Raw genomic sequence first — 18,454 nt, forward strand, 5'->3', positions numbered from 1 at the left:
ACCGAACTACTTACACATGTTGTGCATATGCTTCCATTTAACATAAATTTGGATGGAATGAATGAAAAATTAATAGCAGGGGGCAAATAGGCCAAAAAAAATTAGTTTAAGTCCTTAATTTTCCAATTAAAAAGTTCAGGGGGAAAATCGAAAGTTGGGTGATAGTTCAGGGGGAAAATCGGCAGTTTATTCTAGGTTTTTCTTATGGTTGAGCAACTTCGTTTCCTGTTTCGGATGGTCTCTCCACACTAAGGTGTAGGTTATGATATGATACCGTAGAGTCGGAGCACCTTTGCAGTTTCTATGCGAGTTGAAGAATATGCATTTGAGGTTACGAATGTCTTGGAAAGGAAAGCTAATGTTTATATCTATGGAACCAGGATGAGGGTTTTATGTATTACATATTATTGTGTGCCTTCGCCCAGCCTTGGCCTGCACTGCGTCGAACGCAGACCGCCATAGCCATGGCCTTGTACGATTGCCTAATTGAAATGATCAATGCCGCTCACCAAAGTCTTTCTTGGGTGAGCTAGACGCTGTGACTGACACAAGGATTCCTTGACTTTTATTTGGTGGAAAGTTTAGTAGGCAGAAGGACTGGACTGGAAGCGATTTGGATAGGTTGCCGGCAACTAATTGACTTCCAATAACTCTTCTTATGCGTCACTAAAATCGTTTTCAACGCGTCCAGAATAGTTTTTATGATTGACAAACTGGAAAGTGAACTTTACCTACTTCTCCAATTTCACTTCAAATTATCCTGCCCTCCAATTCCCACATATTTGAACCGTTGCAATTAAACCACGTTTAACATCTGATGGTAACCTTTTTATTTTTTATTTTTTTATTTTTTTATTTTTTATAGAGAGAAAGAAATAGAGGGAAGTGAGAGAGGAAGGGACTCGAGGAGACAGGATTTAGAGGGGAATAGTGGTGTAGCCATGATTCTAAAATAATGGGTCATAATATCACATAAAAAGTTTCATTAGACCATTTCGTTTAGCACTTAGTAGACACTGGTTAATTTCTGTCGACATATGCTGGAAGTTTATGCGAACATATATCAACAACTATTATTTATAGAGGCTTGTCGATGGTAGATGAAGAATACTGTTAAGTAATGTTGAAGACTGCCAAGGGTTTTTCTAGGTATTTCATTGACCACATGGTGCGCATAATAGAATCACTCATAAAAAGAGAAAAAAAAAGACAAATATGGTAGAAAAAAATAGAAGAATGAGGAGGAAGTTGTAATTTAGTTTATCTTAGCTGTTTATACGGATCGAAAACAAGGCCATATGTTATGATATAGGTAACTGCACTATCACTTAGTTATTATTATTTCAAATGTTGAAGAAATTTTCAGTATGTCCAGAATATGAATACAACGTCGTATGTTATGATTCACACATACTAAAATGGCTTAAAAATATACAGGGCCAACTAAGATGTGAAAATCCACTGATGATTATTGAACATTAAACCCTAAAACCTCCACTAACATTTTTATGTCTTCCTTCGTCCCAAAACCAAAAACTCAAAACAACAAATTAAAACACCCAAAAATAAAATAAAATATATATCACTAGAAATCAAAGCCACCACCAAAGTCATCACCGACCCCAGCATCGTACCCAGCATCGTAAGCGCCCATCTCACCGACATCCCCAATCATATCCCCGATCAACAATCCACCCAGCAACCCAGCTCCCACACCCATCGCCATGTTCCCTCCTCCGCCCCTCTTAGGCTTCTGCGGGTGCACAACTTGCTGCGGCGGGTACCCGTACCCCGGCTGAGGCGGGTATCCGTACCCGGCTTGTGGCGGTGGAGCGTACGCGTAACCCGGTTGCTGATGAGGCGGTGGCGGGTATGGGTAAGCTTGGGCAGGTGGGTAGGCACCCGCGGGCGGGTACCCGGAGCTTGACCCGGGCTGTCCGGTCGGGTATGCCATCACGGGCTCGTGGACTTTCCTCTGCACTGGAACCGGAACCGAAAACTTGTCACCGAATTTGTACCCGAAATTGATGGTCCCCTTGGGCCTTCCGCTCGACGATCGGAGGCCGTAGCTGACGTGCTTGATCTGCTTCTTCTGATCATCGCCGCCGCTCATGGTGTCTAGTAGCTCCTTGAGCGGGATCTTGACCTCGCCGATCTTGGTGTCTCCCAAAGTGCGTTCGGAGACGAGCTTGACGTTGAGGGTGAGGCGGTTGTTGAGGAGGGCGGCTTCGTCGACGGTGAACCTGATGGGGTAGCTGGTCCACTTGGGGTTGGTGCCTCCGTCCTTGACGACGGGGGTTTTGTTCTTCTGCTTCTTGTTGCGCGGGTCGCCGGCGACCGAAACGGCGGCGTAGACGTCCATCTTGGAGAAGAGGTTGACATCCTTGATGTCGTTGGCCGAGTCGATGATTACCTCCAGAGGCCTGCAATCCATGGCGATGATTCTTGAGAGTTGTTGAAATTACAAGTTGAAAGAAGAAGATTGTTCGACTGGAATTTGGAAAATTTGGGAAATTCTTGAATTGTAAAGTGTTAGGATAAAAATCTTGAATTTATAGAGTGGTCGTGGTGAGGATGAAGACAAAAGAAAAGGCAGCTTCTGTGAACCTTCACTGGGTCACATTTTTAATTTAATTTTTTTACAATTTTGTCAAGTAGGCAACGTTATAAATTTCTTTTCTAATTTCGAGTATTTCCTAGGATATTTGTTTACGCGTATTTTTTTTTAAATTGATTTTTTCATGAATAAATATTTACGCGTAAATTAAAAAAAAAAATTTTTTTTTGAGAAACGTGTAAATTATTTTTATTTGTTTCATAGTTTTTGTTCTTTGACGTGACATTTGGCCTAATAAAGGATTGATGTGATTATAATGTAAACATTTAGCTTGAATTTAGTGCCGACACACTGTTGTGACCAACTAGAAAAATCTAAACATAAAAAATAAATATTTCTTATCATTTGAACATAACGCGGAGAAGAAAACATTACTTTCCTGACTAACTGACTTGACGTATGTCAACAAATTATGCAAATAGAGCATTGTTCACAAAAATGGTTCTCTGATCAAATTGATCAAACACATCAACAATTAAAATTGAGTGAAAGAATTCATGTGAATATTGGAGAAGATAATGTTTATGGTGGAGTGGAGTGGGGTTCAATCGACGAGGACTAATTACGTTTTGTCTTATCTCTAATGAATTGATTAATGAGAGTTTAGTCAGTTGGTTTGGTGATTAGTCATTAAGATATTTAAGGCGAGTGGGGCAGCGGTGGTCCCACAATGACAGGCCGGAAACACGTAAAAGCCGCGCAAAGCAACAGACGTTTTGCGTGGCGCAATGTAAATAGGATCATCTCCTGATTCCCTTTCTGGCATTCGAAAGATCAATTATTTGTGTTCGTTTATTATACATCATAATTAGAAATCATTTTAAATAAATATAAATAGTATCTAACAAAAAATGATCGCACGATGTACGATGAACGAACACGATTACTTAATCATCTGAATCCTTACAAAGAGAATCCGAAAATGCTCCTTGTCCGGCGAAATGCGTCTAATCTTAAATTCTTAATGGGAGAAAAAACAAAAATGAATGAATTCCATCTGACGTAATCACACAATTTGGTATTGTAAATTCTTTAACGTTAGAATATGCTCATATGCTAATGGTTTTAGATATTGTTTTGGATGTATACATATAAAATACATTCAAAGAGTTATTCCTCCTTAACTACTAACATATATCAATCTTTTTCGTATATATAGATCATGGATTTGACATTTCTAAGAACGTGTCAAATCATAACTTTTGAATTACAATTGATGGTTGGTATGTTAATCGAAAATCTTATATCAAATTTTATGTTTCTATAATCAAAATATAAAATATTATTTTATCATTTGTGTAGAGCTCTTATTTATTAGAAAAATTGTTTGAAACAAAATTTTTATTGGCTAAAATGTTATGGAATAAGGGACCTACCACTAAACTAATCAAAAATAAATTCGACGTTGATGTCAAATTTGACTCCTCATTAGTTTCAAGTCCAGTCAGCAAATAACAATTCAATTGAAAGAATTTCTTATGTCAAATGTGCATAGTGCATCTACACCTATTATTTGGCATCTCCTTGAAAGAACATCCAAGGAGCTAAGTATTTTTCATATTTTTTTTTCTCTACTTTTTCATGCGAACTCACAATTTGTTAAGAGTTAAGACTATAGAATAAGAAAAATGCAGAGTTTGTCGCTTAAATAGTTAAAAGCGTTTATCTTTGCACCCAAAATTCTTCCCTCAAATTGCTTGTATGAATAATAAACCAGGAAAATGAAAAATAGCAAATGAAGAGATAGATACCTGTATCCAGAAGAGCCTAGTGGTGTTGGATGATCACCCAGAAAACCCCAGCAAATTCCCATCTTTATTATTCGTTCTCTCTTTTCTCTTCCACTTTGGATCCTTTTTCTAATGCTTTGTAAACAAAGGAATAATCAAGCTTTGCTCTGATTAATTAATTTTCTGGTTTTCTGTTCTTGTAAATGTGTTTTGTTTTATTTTATCTTGTTAATTATCTGTTTAATTTTTCCTTAAACTGAACTATCTAGGCCTCTGATTTTTTTGGTTATGTTGGTTATGTTTAACTAAACTAAACATTCCATGGACCAAACTAATCAGAGTGGTTATTAATTTACCAACTCTCTAATTTCGAACAAGGCTTCTATTTGGCACTAAACCCAAATTTATAACCACGGCTTCCAGAATAACAGTTTTAGTTGGAGCTTCAAACAACAGTTTGAACTTTGATCTGCCGTTTAATACTACGGTCTAATGATATTCCTCTTTATTTGTAAGTGAGAGGTCTTACGTTTGATTATCGCCAAATACGAATTTGAACCACATTACTGCTAGCCTATTGTAAGGTTAAGCCCATCTCATTTCCCTTAGTATAAATAATATCGTTTGTTCAAAAAAAAAAAAAAAGTTTGTTCTAGAGCTTGGCATGTATAATCCGATCCATTGAATTTACTGGATGGTCAAGATTAAAACAAGAGCATGGTCACATCAAAATATACCGAGGAAAGCAACTCACGTTGAACAAGTTTACTGTCATGTGTTGTTTTGATTTACACGTGTCATTTACACACTAAATAAAAAGTCACCATTTATAGAATAAAAGAAAAACTAATAAAAATAGTTAGAAAACTTTGAGTTTTAATGAAAATGATAAAAATATGTTGTAAGTGAATAATATCATAAGTGATTTTTTAGAGAAAAGCACGTAAAAAATCCAAGATGATCTTGGGGATCATCTAATCACATCCGTTCATCGTACATTATGTGATCATAAATCATTGTAAATTTTTTTATTTAAAATTAAATATAAACAATACCTAACAAAAATTGATCGTACGATGTACAATAAATAAATATGATTGAAGAATCATCAAGATCCTCGTAAAGAGAATCCGATGACGAGGATCCTTACAAAAATGGAACGTGGGAATGAGTGAGTGACAGAGTGACTGGCTTTGGTCGATGCTTACGAAAGAAGGAATAAATTGCGTTGATGAAATATGGCCGTTGAATGGAAGCCTTCTGACCTAAAAAAGCGTAACGTGGTATTTAGGATAAGATTCCACCTCCACCGTTCACGCCGAGGTCATGTTAATCCATTTCTCATTATTCTCTACATCTCCAACTTTGCAACGTAAGACTGTGATCAGTGGTAGAGGTGCGGATTGTGGCTTTTCAATAAACAAAAAAATATGAGAGCGAGCAAAAAAAAACAAAAAAATATGAGAGGTCTCAAGTTCGATGCTCTGAATTGCTGAGTCTGTTTAACTGTAATCACAGGTAGGTGAAATTTCTCATAACCTCTTTAGCCCCTAAAAAGATGAATAATCATAATTTACCACTAATTGTTCCCTTTAAAAAAAAAATAAAAAAAAAAGCTTTGCAACTTGGACCATTCAATTTCCAAGCATAAAAAGTCAATCCAAATTGATACCTTCGTTTTCTTTTTTTGCAATCTTGTTTCTGTTTGTCTTTTAATTTTTATTTAATTTATTTAATCAATAAAAGAGTGTAAGAGAAGAGAAATAATAAAAAATATATACAAACAGCTTGTAACTCAATCGATTACAAATATCCACTTTCGTACTCTTGATGTCTCAAATTTGAATCTCCATCCCTCTGCATCGCTTGTACAAAATGTAGGATAAAAAATTGCATAACCATCAACATAGCACATAAAATCCACCTTACCAATCATTGTTTCCATCAATGGAATATAAATAGCATCCCATCAACTATGTCCTCTTCAATTTCCTTCTTTTCTCCGCCCCATTATAAACGTTGACCACGAGTTATGTCCAAAAGGAAAGGTCTCCGAATGCCTTATATGACATTCGGACACAAAGCTCCCCGTTGTGCCGTATTCCGGCCTACGGGCCAAAAGTCAAACCCACCCTAACAAAAATACAAACAAAATTAAAAAATGCAAACAAAACGGCACTAACAATATCATCAGTACAAGAGAGTATCCAACTTGTAAAACCTACTACATGTAAAGTTTACGCCGAGTCCACCACTCTCTTTGGTTTGGCATCTCTCCCTCTTAACAACTTTCGCCCCACGTCCACGTCCTTTAAAACTCGGACGCAAGCAAAGCTTTCGAGCCCTGAAATGCTGCGTTCGAATCTTGTTGGTGACGCGGCTTTATGGCGTAATAAATTTTCGAGGTGGCTTCATCAGAGAGGATGGTAAGGCACATAGCCGAGCAAGCCCTTCACGTTGGATACAACGTCGCTGCACCTAGTCAACAAGCTAAGCATCTGCTGCGAAATATCGACAGTGCTTGTGGGTGGTGCGTTAAGATTGTGACTAGTATTTCTGGGTGGTGCCAGTTCGGAATGCTGCGGAAAATTGCTATGGGGTGGGGGTTTGGCATATTGTGGAGGTGGGCCGGGAGGATTAGGGAGGAGAGGAGGCAGTGGTGATGAAAAAGTTGGAGGAGGATTGACCTTTTGAAAGTTCCTAGTTGTATTAAAATCCATAGCAGTGGAAGTAGTAGAAGACGGTGCACCGTCGACGTCCACAAAACTAGCACTGTTGTTCTTGTTGAAGTTGTTATTTCTATTACCAGGCATCATGAATTGATCAGAAGTAGTAGTCCTACTAGTTTCTTCCCCACCCAACATGAATTTTACACGCGCAGTCCCCTTACTATTTCCATTCCCACCGGTCACCTGCCCTCCTGCTGACTCCTCGCCTGAATACTTCTTCAGAATCGACTTCAGCTGCACTCCACTCTGTTGAGCCTGCTGCTGATACTGCTGCTGCTGCTGCTGCTGTCTGAGTGCCGATGCCAATGCTGGTGATTGCATAACTGATGGATCCTTAGCCCGTGGCGTCTCCCTGGGATTGTCACCCTTGCCTAACCCTGGAACTTCAGGACCACCCACTTCTCGAATTTGACACCTCACACTAAAGTTGCCGAAAAGGGAGCTGTTTGCGGTAGCAAACTTAAATGCTGCTTGTGCATCAGATTTGTACAGAAAGACAACCCGGCATGTCGAGGACTTCCAAAAGACACGGAGACCGGACTGGTCCATAGGCCCAAATCGGGCAAACTTTGCCTTCAGTTCTGCAGGTGATGGGAGAGAGATTTTGGGAGGGAATTTCAACACCAGCATTGTGGGCTCAACTGCCTTTGATGCAGGGTCCGTTTTCTTTGCAAAACCTGGCTTGAGTGACTTCCGCATAACCGGTGTTGCTGATTCTTTTGCCTCTATACGCTTGGAGTCTATAGGAGGTCTCTGAATAGCCTTCTTTTCCGCAGCCAACGTTCTTATATCAGTAATTTTCTTGTACCTCTTAGCCGCAATATCTCCTTGACGGTCAGATGGAGCACGTTTCCGCCCAGCTATGGTAGGATCGTCGGATCTGAACATGGGTTTTGCTGCCTTTGAGGATGATAAATCTCTAACTTGCTCAGTAGGAGATATATCAGAGGCTTTCACACCAGATGAAGATTTAGAGGAGCGAACTTCAACAGGTTCAGTCTCTGAGGGTGGTGACAGAACCAAACTTTTCTGGTAGACAAGGGACCGGAAGTGCAGAAAGAACTGCCGAACAATTGCAGGGCCGTTTGTCTCAATACCGTGGAAAGGATCAAGGGCAAGGCCTTGCAAATCACTTACCAGTTGTGGTATATCAAGCTGCACATTTTCCAAGCCACAAAACGGTAATTTTCCAACAGATTCAGACAAGTTATTACTGTAAGTGACATCTTTCTTATGTTCAACCTGGGTATCCTCTCTTGCAGCCAAACCTACATGATTGGCATTTCCTGCTGCTTTACTCCCTGAGTGCAGTACCTTTCCAGAAGTCAGAGGCTTCTGTTGATTTCTGGCGCTAGCTTCCGCATCTAACTGTTTCTTCCTTTTCTTTTTCTTTTTATCCCCCATCATAGAGTCATCAATGTTCAAGTCCTCCGCAGTCCGTTTAAGAACCTTCGGTTTTTTCACTCCACCAGCTGCTTTCTTCCCATCTAAACTCTTTGCCTCAATTGGCAAAGGATCTCCAACACCACGTTCATAGGCTACTTCCACTTTTTTCAAAGAACTCGAAGGTTGTTGAAATTTTTCATATGATCCAGACAATTTTTCACTCTCTTCATATTTAAACTCTATTACACCCTCACCTTCCTGCTTTAAAGGTTGTGATGTAGCATCTATTGTACGTTGCTTGGTCCCATCCCCCAATAAATCTACATATCCTGTGGCTGTAGGACCTACATCTCCATCTCCCTCTCCCTCTTTCACTTCCTGCAGAGCCCCCCTTCCCTTTGCAAGAGATGGCTTTGCATCAACAGTAACATCTTGGGGGATGAGAGAGCTATTTGTTGCCTGATCAATGATTGCAGCTTCTTTTCCAGATACATCTGGAGCCCTCTTTTGTAACATATAATTCTCATCTTCTACTGATATTGACCCCTCCAAGACGGCAGATGGGGCTGAGGAACTAGCTTGGCCCTGGCTAGTTTGATGGGTTTTCGAGTTCCCAGGTTCATCTCTCCGCTTCAATAGGTATTTGTCTCTCTTTGAATGGTCCTTGACTTTCATCGGTTTTGTGGCACTCTTCTGCCCTCCCAGAACTTCAGCAATCACCAAAGGACCACTCAAAGCAGCTGGTTAAGGAAACAATCCAATTAGAAAAGCATGTTCAGTGAATTCAACTTGCATACAGATGGGAAACATCTAATTTTGCTTTTGTAGAAACTAAAACGAAGAAAAAGGGGCAGAAGGTTCAACGAACTTGTAAATTTTACTACTCAATGATACACTAGCACAAATGGTAATGTAAATTCAGGCAAAACGTTGAAGGATTTTGTAAACATTTTTTCCGTATTTGCACAATGTTATGGGTCAAACCAAATTTAAGGTTTAAGATAAATCATCTCACAAATACCAATTAACAAAACAAATAATTTGGGTTTAGACCCCATGCTTCACTTAAATACCACTACAACGGCACTTCCTGTCAAGAACATATCTTAACACATCACCATAAACTGATATATGCATTACAAGCTATAGCTACAAATACGAATGGAGATTAAGGTAACTGATCATTTTGAGTTCAACATCTACAATCCAAATTACTGAACCTATTTATTGAAATATTTTGCTGCAATGTAATCGCACCCTACTCGGGCATTCCTTGGACTAGTACAGACACAAGTTACAGCATGAAGGTCCAAAATTTATAACATTATTACCAATGGTGAGGAGAATTATTAATATACCTCGAGTTGGAGCTGGAACTAGACTACGAGAAGGGCGTCCTGGATGTGCACCAAATGCCTGAGCGTACGTTTCATCATACTCTTCAAAAACAACCTTGCGAAAAGAAAAAGCAGTAGCCTTGATCTTATTAAAGCTGAGGCTCTTCTGATGATCACCGTGTGGTGACAAAGCCAACTTCTTTACAAAAGACAACATCTCAATCGGCTTAAAACTATCCCTCGCCTTCCTTATCTGATTCTCCGAATACACTGCTCCTGGCTCATAATCCGGCACATCAACAACAAAGTACCCTTGCACACTTGTTTTCCGAAAATTATAGGCATTCCTACATTTGCAAACCAGACCAAGTTCACACCTACGATTCGCCTCATCAACAGCCTCCTCCACAGCCTTCAGAAAACCCCTGTGATTCGTCTGCCGAGATTTCTCAGCGTAGTGGGGATCAAATGGTATGAGTTCAGCCGGGTCGAACCATCCGTAACTATTATCACCAAAGAAAGCAACCAATACATGACCTTCCCTCCGTGTCCGCCGCACCTGAGACGTTGCCAACGCCTCGTTATATATGTGTCCCGGCCACCATGGATGAGATTTTACCTTCCCCCACACCATATCACCCACTTCGAACCCGTAGCTCAGTGCCCTCTTCGTCCCGAGAGCCATTCCACTCTTCTCATTAGCTACAAACTCATCAAACTCAGACAACAAAGACGGGTGCTCACCATTGTGAGCCTCAGATTTATCAGAATCGTCGTCAATTTCGACCCGCGAAATGTTGAAAACATCATCTTCAACATCATTGAATGAAATCTCCACCCTAGTTCTATCCGCCTGAATTCCAGAACCCTTCGATTCCATCACTTTATCCACATTTCCACCTTCACTCTCCGTACTAAACCTAGCCCCATCCTCCTCAGATCTTCCGCCAGCCTCACTCCCCGAATCGAGCTCCATTGGCGAAACCCTAGCTCTAGCTTCCGCGGCCTCTTCAGTGGCATCCGATTTCCCGTCCAATCCGATATCGTTGTTCATCACAGAGATCTTCGAACCGGCTGAGCAATTCAAATCCTCTGGCAGCTCTGGACGGACACAGTTGGCGGGTCCCAATGAGGCGGCATGGCTTTCTAACACCTCATGATGAGGTTTTGAAAGTGCGTAATTTTCCGGGAAAACGCGAGAAAGTGTGGGATTTTGAGGGATACAGATAAAACCCTAGAGAGAGAGGAAGAAGGTGTTTGGATGGTAAGAAAATTTAGGGGAAAATTGTGATTTTATCAGGGTTTGGAGAAATGAAATAATAATAGTTTGGTTCACTCCACTCTCGTGGAGATATTATACAAGGAAAAGGATGCCGCCACGTCAATATATAAAGTTTCTTTTTTGTATTTGCTTGACCAATTTTCACTTTTTCACTGGTTTCAACCGCCATTTTTTTAGGATAAGGTACGATATTCATTCAATAGAGAAATACGTACATAAGGAACTAATGCTAACAATGGATCTCAATAAAAAATTTGTCAGGACTTTCAATCAGATCGAAAGAAAAAAGAATGTCTCGCACCAATTAACTATTTAGACTATCCTCTAATAATAAATCATTAATAACATCAGAAGGTTATTCGAATCAAGAAAGTGGATAATCAAGTGTAAGACTCAACTGTGCAAGTCGATGTGCCACTTTATTCGTCTCTCTCGGTCCAAAAGAAATCTTCCATTGCTTAAACCCCTGAAGGATCTGTCGTGTATCCGCAAAGAGATGACCAAGATGACCATGCAATGCTGATCCGGCATACTGAATGGTATAAAAAATAATGCCTCAGCTTACTGACCTAACTTCGAAATTATTTTATCAAAATGACAGCAACAATCTTTATGAATTTAGTGTCCATCCCAACATTTTTTTTATGTGAAAAATAAACGAATACAAATTTCTCTTGCTTAGTGACAGATGGAATCTAGAGTGTGTTCATATTCAATTTTGTGTTACTCATCTACTAATGTTTCTCGCAAATATTTTACTTTTCTTTCTCGGTAAATCACATAAAAAATATTGAGAGGTTAGATTAATCTGAAGGCTCATATTAAAATGAGGACTTTTTTGTTACGTAGATTTGCCAATTCTAAATTGTTGATTTAAAAACCCAGTCGAATGAAAAAAAAACACGAGTTGAGTGAAATTTGAAACCATATAATGTGCAGGCAACAAATTAGGTGTGCCCTCTGACCTCCATTAATAAATGAGCTTTAAGCAAATGAAGAAAGGGTGAGGCAACAATGCTAGGGAACCTCCTTAGAGCCCTTAAATTCAATCCACTGGATTGGATCTAAAGGCTATAAGTGGGAGAGTATTATTGATTTTTCGACAAATAATAAAGATCTACATTTTCATTTCACACGACTAGACCTGAGTTTGATTCATGGAGCTGATAAATCACACGATGATGGCCAAGAAGGCTAAAATGTCTCTGTGAGTCTGCCCAGCCTCAGAAGAGTGGATTGACGTGGCTTCGCGTCACCAGCTGGTCCCTTTCTTTAAAATATATATATGTATATATATATATATATATATATATATATATATATATAAACAAATTTAATAAATTTTTTGTAGTGTATCACTCATTTTATGAAAATTAATAATTACATTGTGCACAAAATAACTCAAGCCTCAAAGGGAAGAAAGATGTGAAAGGTCACCCAAATATACTTCCATTAGACACAAATTATAAACAAATGAGATCTACACCTCCTCTTAATATATTCACTTTGAATACAAACTACAATAAAAAATTGTGACCCAAAAGAACAACATAAGCACTCACAGACATGAAACTACAAAGCTGAAATTGCAGTACATGTATGTATTCACGCAAAAACCCCGAAGGGGGATTCCCGCCCTCTCTCGCCGATAAGAACCTCGTATTATCTTATTTCTTCTATCCCAGGAAAGAACTTTGGTAGAGCAAAACAAAATCATGTCGAATGGTATTAAAAGAAAAGTCAATGAGAACCGAATCTTACGAGTAACAATCCCTACTGCCAATTGGTTTCGAAATCTATTTAGGCGTCATCAGCTTTTTCATTAGAAGGGGTTCCCGCGAGCCAGCCCCAGACGCCACCTGAGCTCTGCTTTTTAGCATTCAGTGCTGCTTGTTCAGATGCAGCCTTTTGTCGCTGGAGGAGTTCGAGTTCTTTCTGCAATGCGTCCATTGTTTGGAGCTTCTGTCGTAGTTCTGCAAGTTCAACCTGCTCGTTCAAGGAGTAATTAGCAGAAAATTTGAACCGGAAGTGCAACATATCTTGTTTGGCGACGCAAACATCTTGATGAACCGAGAATCAAGTGATAGTCGTCCACATTTGCGAGGCAAAAGGTAAACTCGGTTAGTACATGATAACATACCTCAAGTTTGAAACATCTTGACTGCTCAGATCCTAGTTGACCACGTACTGATTGAAGCTCCTACAAAATCAGTATGAGAAAATCAATGGAAACTCATAGGGCAGAAAACATACAAGAATTACATGTGCTCTTGAAAAATCGGATAATCAAAACCAATAGTGGACATAAAAAAAATCTCCATCCAATCCCCAGCGTCAAGAGAATTGTCCAAGAATTATTTGTGCCCTTGAAAATGCACAATCATAATTTCTTTGTGAACATAAAGTACCTTGTACAGGTCAGTGTTGCGAGTCTCTGCTTCTGCTAAATCTTGCTTTAATTGGACAGTTTGCGCTTTCTCCTTGCTGAGTGATGATTCTAATTCTTCTTTCTCTGCTTTGAGGGTCGCTATATGTTCATTGGTACCCTTGCCTCTTGATTTCTGCATAAGAGTTCAGATGAGTAAAATAATACGCAAGACGCAACATTGTGGCCAAATCTCCACATAATTTTTAACATCACATACCATGGCATCTGAGTCAACATTGTCCATTTCAATTTCCCTAACTTTTCCTTCTTGCCCTGTTTCAGACTCCACATCTCTGGTAGCACTTTGATTATGCACAGCAGAAACACTGTCTGGAACAGGAGTTTCCGTCATCTTTGATTGCAAGGTTGACTTGTGGCTTGGTTTAAGAACGTTAACCTAACAGAGAGAAGCAAATTTAACATGACAATAGAACAGGAGCACCATACGCTACAAGACCATGAAAGCTCATCCTTACCTCATTGTTGTAACGCCCATTGTATCCTCCAAATGATACGAGGACATCTTCACCATTGTAAGAACCTACGACCAGACTTAGTCCCTGAAAATGGAAACAATTAGATCGTCATTCCACTACATTACTGCTGGCAGTGAATCATCTCAACTTTTACATGGTACCAATCGATCATGGATGCAAAGATCTTATCATGATTCATAATTAATGTGGTACCAAGGAATGTAGCTCAAAGCCATTCAAGCTAGGTTAACTATACAGAGTTCCCAAGAATCGAATACCTCACTAGCAACAGGAATGCGCCCTTCAACAGTAGTTACAACAGACCAAACAAGCGTGGACATATTTAGGACAACAGTTTCTGAAACGCCTGCAAAAATGAAAAATGAAGAGATCAATACCTAACCGCGTAGAGTAAAGTGGATTCTGGTTAAAAAATAGATCAACCAGAAGTTTTATGAATTCCAAAACCAACCAGATGCAAATATTATAGCATAAACCAACCAGATGCAAAAACAAATATAGCATACATACCACTCTTGTTGTCACCACCGCCAACTATGAACCAATTCTCTCCAACAGTTACACCTGCATGTCCAGCCCGTGGAGTTGGTATTTCACCTTGTTGTGTGGGTCTTGACCACTCCATCTATACAGTCCAAATATATGAGTGAGTGATAGTTTTACCAAGCATGTAAACAAATTTCAGAATTGACTAGTTGTCTCACACTTTGCAAATCAAGGACATGGAGATCATTGTAACAAGTGGCATGAGAACCACCACCAAATATAAGAAGATAGCGGTCAGCATGGACTGCAGCAGCATGATCAGACCTCGGAGAAGGAGGCACCCCTCTGTGAAAGATTGAAATTTATGAACCTCAAAAGTTGATCAAAGAACGAGCATGTCTTGAACATATATTTTCTAGTCTATCCCATTCCAAGCCCTTGTAGAAATATGTGCCAACATTTATTGTTATCATTAATGCTGAAAAATGCCTTTTTCAAATACAGCAGTATACATCCTTTAACAAAATTTGCCAATATGTGAGTCAAACCATCAAAAGAGAAAAACAACATGCTACTAATGGTTCTGAAGTTTCAAGATAAATCTTACACAGCATCAATCTCATCCCACGTCATTGTTTCTAGGTCAAGAATATGCAGGTCATTCAAGAGAGATCTCTTTGCATCTTGTCCCCCGAAAATAACCAAGTTACCTCCAACAAGAGACACGGATTGACCTCCACGCGATGCCTGTAAAACATGCATGGGAAAGGACCATGATTCCCATAATTCCAACCCCACTCTTGTGCTTACACTCAGATTTTCACAAATATGAACAATAGAGCAAATAAATAAATACCGGCGGTTTCCCATAAGTCTTTAACAATGACCACGAGCAAGTTTGTAGATCAAATGCCTTCACTGTCGAGCCAATACAGGGGGGAAAGCATAAGAAAGCAGTAATTGAATCAAGGCAAAGAAAATATGGCAAAATAATGAGGCTGCATGAACGTGAAATGTGTTTGTCTTACTACTTTGAAAGCACAAATTTAATACTTAAATGGACCAGTCCTGAAAAGCTTTAACTGGAATGCAGACAGAGGTTCTCTTGAGCAATGGTTAAAGCAGAAAGACTGAGATATCACCCAAGGTCTGATATCATCAGAAAACGAAAGGGCATTACAATAATAATTATTATTAGTTCTTACCCTGAATAGAATCAGTAGGATCCTTTGTATGTCCAGCAATTGAAATAAGTTTATTCTCCCAAGGTATCTACAGAAACAGAGAAATGATTGCACATTACTGTGAGTATTCATAATCGTGACGACAAAAGTCGGCAAAAAGAGATGGATACTCATGTATTAACTAAGGGGCACTACTAACCAACGAATGACCCGCGCATGGGGTTACTGTTACTGGTGAGGCTGCCTCAACTGACTCAGCCACAGATTTGGCCTCGATCTTTGACCAACTCCAACTCCTCAAGTCCAAGACCTGTATTGTACTTCCAATTAGCAAGAACAAGAAAAAGGATTTATAAAACAAAAACACAAAAATTACACCATAGTAAGACTTGGCCAACCGTCCAATGTAGAATACTTATGATTTGTGAATTTGTATAGGTGTATACATGCAAATATGTTGCTTACATGGAGATCATTTAGGTAACGACCATTGTGATTTCCACCATGTATGTACATCTTGTCTTGAATAACCGCTGCTCCATGCTGAAAAGGTGAGAACACTGTGTTCAAAAAGAAGAAGGCAGAGAAGATGAAGAAAATAAAGATACAGATATCCAAATACCTCATATCGGGATTTTGGGCGAAGGCCAGATACTGGAGGTGCAGTCCATTGATCATAGACAACAACTGATCCAAAGCCTTCAGAGACAACATCTTTATCCTGAGCTTCCACTATGCTCCCGTTTTCAGTGGAGATTGTCTTGGTCTCGGGAAAAGAGTTACCATTCTCGACAACTGGCTGAATACTTGAATTTTGCTATAACCAACCAAAAATAACAAAAACACAGAGAAACTCTAAGTACAAAAGACTGAGGAAGAGTCGCATGTTCACCGTAAGGGACAATAATCATGGATTAGCCAAGAAGACAAGCAACCCTTGAAATCTCTAAGAGATTTGCAGATTAAGCAAGTTCTTCTAGTTTATGATCAATTGGCAATTGACAAGAAAGAAAATAGAATATCATAGAAACAACTTCCATACTCACATTCATTTGTACATCTACCACAGGCTCTGAAACAAAGTTTGATGCTCTTGAATACCAACCTGGGTCTTCCTCCTACCCAAAAAATAATGCAAATCAAGATATATTAGCAGAGCTTCGGCCGCAAGACAAAAACATACACCTGAAAATCTTATTACCTCTAATATTTTCACAAAAAGACGCATTGCTTCCGTGGAAGCCATGTCTGCAAGCTTCTTCCAGCTGGAAATTGTATATGTGAAATACCATTAAAAACAAACTCAATACAGTACGATTACATGCATAATATTGCATATATAAAACACAATTTGCAGATGCAGTATAACACAGTTGCAGTCCTTTACCCAAAGGTTTGTATAGGATTGTATCATAGGCGAGGTTCCTAAAGGATAGATTTAAATGAAATGCAACAATATAGAGAGATTTTCCGTCAATATTTTCACAGATGGTTTCATTTCAGTGAACCTATTCCTATCGGTCATAATTAGCTTACATTTCTCTCTAATCTAGCAGTCATAGGCCCAAAAATTCCACAGATAACTTGCGGGGTTCGACATCTAATCTTTTTATACCGATACACCAAATCCACATCGTCCCAGTGCTCCATACTTATAGTCAGACCTTGTTATTCACTGGTACGTAAGTTCAACCATCAAAACAGCAACTACTGAACCAAACTAATGAAACTATGAAAAAATTCTAATCAGTCCAGATTCAGTATATATCGTACACACCTCCGGACACATGAATATCATCTTAAAATGAGAATACGAAAGTGGTAACTAGAAGCGTACCTGCTCCATTTGCTTTTCTCAACAGCATTCCAAGCGCTAGGTTCCGGGGCATTACAAGGCCCTACGGTAGCCTGCCATTGCAATTGTACAACCAATTGAATGCGTACAATAACACATTACATTGACATAATTCACAAACATGCATCCATAATTACACATAGATACATACACAATTGCATTGATAAGGAGAATTCAATCCAAGTATTAGATCAACATCCAAAATATACAAATCTGGATTTCGATATTCCAGATCTACCTTAATTACACACACAACATCATTGCAGAAACTAAACGCGAAATAAACAACGCAGAAATCAAACACTCTACTGAACAATCGAAATCGAAAACCACATCACCAATCAAAACCACATCAGAACGCAAATCAACCACTCCATGGCAACAAACCCGAGCAAAAATTGTCAGAAATGAGATTGAAAATCAGTAACTATCGAAAACGCAAAAAGTTGCCGCGGAGTAAGAAGCACATCAACCGCGCAGTTGGAATTTGCACGAGCAATGCGATCGAGTATTAGAAAGATAGGGATTGAGATCGAATTTTCAGAAATGTGAGAGGAACGGGATCGGAGGAGGAAGTAGAGGGAGGTACCTGCTGATACAAGGCGTAGAGTATGAGAGCGGACTCGGAGCTGAACTTGGCGCGAACGGCTTTGGAGGCGGAGCGAGGAGATCCGTCGAAGCCGGCGTAGGAGGCCGCCGCGTAAAACCTCTGGGGGTATTGGAGCCCCGAGCTCGCCCGAGCCATAGCCATTTTTTCTCTGTTTTCTCTCAAACGGGTACGGGTCTATGCTTCGTGCGTTTTCTTGTAAGAGAGAGAGCAAGAGCAACGTATTATTTGTGGGATTTGTGGGGACTTTTATTTAATTAAATTAAATATTTGAAGGAGATTGAGGAGAGATTTATCAGTGTGATCGGCACACGAA

The 18,454-nt window shown here is 39.5% G+C and overlaps 3 protein-coding genes across 4 annotated transcripts; all 3 read right to left on the reverse strand.

Moving 5' to 3' along the window:
* Nucleotides 1–1,301: 1,301 nt before the first annotated feature.
* Nucleotides 1,302–2,541, reverse strand: LOC126619003 (protein SRC2-like). Its single transcript, XM_050287251.1, has one exon. It carries the CDS (start codon nt 2,432–2,434, stop codon nt 1,586–1,588), a length of 849 nt encoding a protein of 282 aa, XP_050143208.1. The 5' UTR covers nt 2,435–2,541; the 3' UTR covers nt 1,302–1,585.
* Nucleotides 2,542–6,108: 3,567 nt separating this feature from the next.
* On the reverse strand, nt 6,109–11,144 carry LOC126619004 (PWWP domain-containing protein 1-like). Of its 2 annotated transcripts, XR_007621927.1 has the most exons (3): nt 9,821–11,144; nt 6,576–9,202; nt 6,109–6,480 (listed from the first exon to the last, which is right to left on the reverse strand). XR_007621927.1 is itself a non-coding variant. In XM_050287252.1 (2 exons), exons 1-2 carry the CDS (start codon nt 10,851–10,853, stop codon nt 6,762–6,764), a joined length of 3,474 nt encoding a protein of 1,157 aa, XP_050143209.1. In that variant the 5' UTR covers nt 10,854–11,144; the 3' UTR covers nt 6,109–6,761. The 2 variants fall into 2 exon arrangements, 1 of the variants encoding a protein (XP_050143209.1); XM_050287252.1 differs by having other exon boundaries at nt 6,109–9,202.
* A 1,363-nt stretch (nt 11,145–12,507) lies between these two features.
* Nucleotides 12,508–18,363, reverse strand: LOC126619005 (acyl-CoA-binding domain-containing protein 4-like). The gene is made up of 18 exons (XM_050287253.1): nt 18,121–18,363; nt 17,514–17,584; nt 16,878–16,941; nt 16,723–16,794; nt 16,299–16,493; nt 16,142–16,219; nt 15,876–15,986; nt 15,698–15,764; nt 15,349–15,410; nt 15,100–15,239; nt 14,711–14,837; nt 14,517–14,631; nt 14,264–14,352; nt 13,986–14,069; nt 13,727–13,906; nt 13,490–13,642; nt 13,222–13,281; nt 12,508–13,067 (listed from the first exon to the last, which is right to left on the reverse strand). Exons 1-18 carry the CDS (start codon nt 18,280–18,282, stop codon nt 12,882–12,884), a joined length of 2,016 nt encoding a protein of 671 aa, XP_050143210.1. The 5' UTR covers nt 18,283–18,363; the 3' UTR covers nt 12,508–12,881.
* Nucleotides 18,364–18,454: the final 91 nt, after the last annotated feature.

The sequence above is a fragment of the Malus sylvestris genome, chromosome 4 (assembly GCF_916048215.2).
Source record: "Malus sylvestris chromosome 4, drMalSylv7.2, whole genome shotgun sequence".
NCBI classification, from domain to species: Eukaryota; Viridiplantae; Streptophyta; class Magnoliopsida; order Rosales; family Rosaceae; genus Malus; species Malus sylvestris.

Coding starts and splice junctions, on each gene's coding strand:
- LOC126619003 (XM_050287251.1), bottom strand. CDS start 2,434: ATGGATTGCAGGCCTCTGGAGGTAATCATCGACTCGGCCAACGACATC.
- LOC126619004 (XM_050287252.1), bottom strand. CDS start 10,853: ATGAACAACGATATCGGATTGGACGGGAAATCGGATGCCACTGAAGAG. Junction 9,203..9,820: donor AGTTCCAGCTCCAACTCGAG/GTATATTAATAA, acceptor TTCCTTAACCAG/CTGCTTTGAGTGGTCCTTTG.
- LOC126619005 (XM_050287253.1), bottom strand. CDS start 18,282: ATGGCTATGGCTCGGGCGAGCTCGGGGCTCCAATACCCCCAGAGGTTT. Junction 14,838..15,099: donor TGGGATGAGATTGATGCTGT/GTAAGATTTATC, acceptor AATCTTTCACAG/AGGGGTGCCTCCTTCTCCGA. Junction 14,353..14,516: donor CGGTGGTGACAACAAGAGTG/GTATGTATGCTA, acceptor TCATTTTTGCAG/GCGTTTCAGAAACTGTTGTC.